This window comes from Scardinius erythrophthalmus, assembly GCF_964197995.2.
Source record: "Scardinius erythrophthalmus genome assembly, chromosome: 15".
NCBI lineage: Eukaryota > Metazoa > Chordata > Actinopteri > Cypriniformes > Leuciscidae > Scardinius > Scardinius erythrophthalmus.
In genome coordinates this window covers 30,083,300-30,086,623 of record NC_138235.1, presented here as the reverse complement: position 1 = coordinate 30,086,623, position 3,324 = coordinate 30,083,300, and the positions used below count along the sequence as shown (strand labels likewise).

The following is a 3,324-nucleotide window of genomic DNA, read 5'->3' as shown; positions in this document are numbered from 1 at the left end:
TGTCTCACCCTGATGTGCCGTTGATCTCATTTACGGGGAGCACGGCTACAGCCAGACTGATAACAGAACGCAGTGCGCCGCATTGTAAGAAGCTTTCACTGGAGCTTGGCGGGAAAAACCCGGCTATTATATTTGCTGATGCTGACATGGATCAATGCATCAGCACTACTGTACGATCCAGCTTCTCCAATCAGGTGAGCTCATGCACAGCTTGACCAATCTATTATATTTTAGATATATTTTCAGATACACATGCTTTCTGTTGTAAATAATGTGATGCCATTACTGATCCAATCAAACTCCTGCTGGTGCTCCTGCTAATAATACAAAATGTTTTTCATCTAATATTTGTCATTTTTATTTCAACTATTTCATTTAGCGAAAAACATTTTTTATATAGTTTTATACCATGGTCTGGGTGAATACTCGATTCTGATTGGCTGCAGGGTGTCCATTAAAAAGTGATAGAGGACACCTAGGTATTAAACCGTCAGGCGTAACCAGGGAAACCAAGTTATTGTTTGTAAAAACTTTAGATTTCGATTGTAAAACTAATTAAAATATATACTAATGTTTTAAAAATGTGTTATTTGGCAAGTGACCATGGTATAAGCGGGTTAATGCCCTTCGAGGTGTCCATTGTCAGGTATTAATGGATTTGGATTAATCCGCTGCGCGTTGGACTGTTCACGCCTCGCCGTCATCCATTAATACCTGACAATGGACACCTCGTCGGGCATTAACCCTTCTTAGTTTTAGTTGATGATGATAACCTGACTCCATTTGCTGAGTTAAACATGCAACATATTGGAGTAACTGGGAAATATTTGATATATTTGTCTCAAATCTTTTTTTAATGGGATAACACCATGTAGTTCTGTTTTCTGCCACACTGTGGTGCTCAGAATACATCATTGTACATTGTGTTCTCTCACACTCTTTCTCTCTCTTTCTCTTTTTCTCTCGCTCAGGCCTTCACATCGCGCACACACAAACACATCATCGCTCTGCTAATATTTAAAGTGTCCATATATAATTAGTTTACACAGCCCAGTGATAAATGTGAGAATTACTGAAGAACTTACTTGCATCTTTTTCTTTTCTCTCTCAGGGAGAGATCTGCCTGTGTACCAGCAGAATCTTCGTTGAGCGGAGCATTTACCCAGAATTCCTCACTCGTTTCGTGGAGGCGGTTCGTCGGTGGAAAACTGGAGTGCCCTCTGACCCCTCCAATGATAATGGAGCGCTCATTAGCAAAGAGCATCTACAGAAGGTCTGAGTCTTTATCTCTCTCTCTGTTCATATAAAATAACATTTCTAGGTTTACAAACAGATACATACTTTTAAAACATCTAAATTGCCTGCTAACTCCTACAGGTTAAAGGTTATGTTGCTTTGGCGCTGGCAGAAGGTGCACAGGTGCATTGTGGGGAGGGTGTGGACAACCTTACCCTTCCTCAGCATAATGCAGATGGCTATTTCATGTTGCCCACCGTCATCTCTGGAGTGAAAGACTCCTCCGCATTGATGCAGGAAGAGATTTTCGGTCCCGTAACCTGTGTGACACCCTTCGATGAAGAAGAGGAAGTGATATCGCGGGCCAACGGCGTACGCTACGGCTTATCCGCCACGGTGTGGTCCCGAGATGTGGGGCGCGTACACAGGGTTGCTAGGAAACTGCAGGCTGGGTTGGTGTGGACCAACTGCTGGCTGGTCAGAGATTTAAATCTTCCATTCGGTGGCATGAAAAACTCTGGCATTGGTCGAGAGGGGGGGAAAGACTCATACCACTTCTTCACAGAGGTTAAAGTCATCGCCATCAAACACTGACAGAGGATGAAGCAATGCATGCAGGGATAGTGAATCACCGTTGTGTCGTTTCAAATTGGTGTGTAAATTATATAAAGGAAGCAATCAGACTTAATATGAGTGGGAATAAATTTCATAAAAAATTGCGTCATATTATTTTTGTTGATCGAATGTGGGTGACTCATTTTAGTCTTAAACTGTCATATTCATTAGCATAATTTTATGACAGACCAGTGTTCAATTTTACTGCTTGGAAATTGCCGTTTCATAGCTTAGAGACTCAGTGGAGTTTTCAGTTCTGATTTAATTATCGGATTTAAGTGTTTTTTCTTAAATAGCCACAAAAAAGACACAAATTAGATAGATGAACCTTTGACTTGATTGAAGACTATGCTATCTTGGAGTTAAAAATCTTGGAGAAACAATTGAGATATCAAAGAGATCTCAAATGCTTTAAAAATGGACATTAACAAGCAGAAGGCTTCCCACAGTCATGGAAAACCATTGGGGGATTTAAAAAATGTGATGTCAAGGTCAGGGGAAATCATGGGAATTAATACAATCTTGAAAAGACATGAAATTTCATTTTAAATAGTTCTGGTGAATATTCTCTGATATTTTCTTGCATGTTCAGCTCTGAAGTAATTAATTGGCTATTAAAGTAGTCTCGACTCTGTCTGAAAAAGACACAGAAATGCCATGCAGGAACAGTCTACGTGTCTGTGTGGTGCAGGAAAGCACAACAGAAGCAAGTGGAAAGCTCCAGCAGTGATATCTTACATCTGTATTGAAAGGTTTTCTCAGTTAATGAGGGGTGTGTGCACATTTGAGTGAAAAAACTGAGGGAAACTTGTGAATGTGTTCAGTCACGTCTCTGCATGTTCACATAGCATCCGTGCTCAAAGGGCAGAGCCCTCACTGGCAGCTTTATTTTGACTTGACCACAGGCAATGCCCTGTACCACCCTTTGTGTAGACACAGACAAACACACACACGCACACACCAGTGCACCTATCATTATGAGGACATTGTAATTGTTTTTAAAACTGTATATTCTGTCCTCTAACATTAAACCTACCTATCACAGAAAACTTTCTGCCATTTTTAAGCCATTTTAATTACGAGGACTCAGGAAATGTCCTCATAAACCATGTTTACATTGCAATACAAGTGTAATACCCATGTCATTAGACAAATTTGTGTCCTCATAAATCATGCAAACACACATACACATGCGGATACAACCCATAATATCCATTGGCCAACCATTGGTCTGATATCTTTACTATATGAATTGAAAGAAGTCTCTTATGCTCACCAAGTCATCTATATAATCAAAAATACAGTAATGTATAGTTTCCAAACTTTTGACAGGTATATATATATATATATATATATATATATATATATATATATATATATATACACTCACCTAAAGGATTATTAGGAACACCTGTTCAATTTCTCATTAATGCAATTATCTAATCAACCAATCACATGGCAGTTGCTTCAATG

General features: G+C 39.4%; 1 protein-coding gene across 1 annotated transcript in view; it reads left to right on the top strand.

Annotated features, from left to right (window-relative positions):
• The window catches only part of aldh8a1 (aldehyde dehydrogenase 8 family, member A1), a 5,267-nt gene extending 2,371 nt beyond the window's left edge, over positions 1-2,896 (top strand). The window contains exons 5-7 of the mRNA XM_081386882.1: positions 1-194; positions 1,112-1,273; positions 1,378-2,896. The exon at positions 1-194 is cut by the window's left edge and continues 63 nt beyond it. Coding sequence (XP_081243008.1) covers positions 1-194; positions 1,112-1,273; positions 1,378-1,830 — 809 coding nt within the window. The 3' untranslated portion in view covers positions 1,831-2,896. The remainder of the gene's footprint in view (positions 195-1,111; positions 1,274-1,377) is intronic.
• The last annotated feature ends 428 nt before the right edge of the window (positions 2,897-3,324 follow it).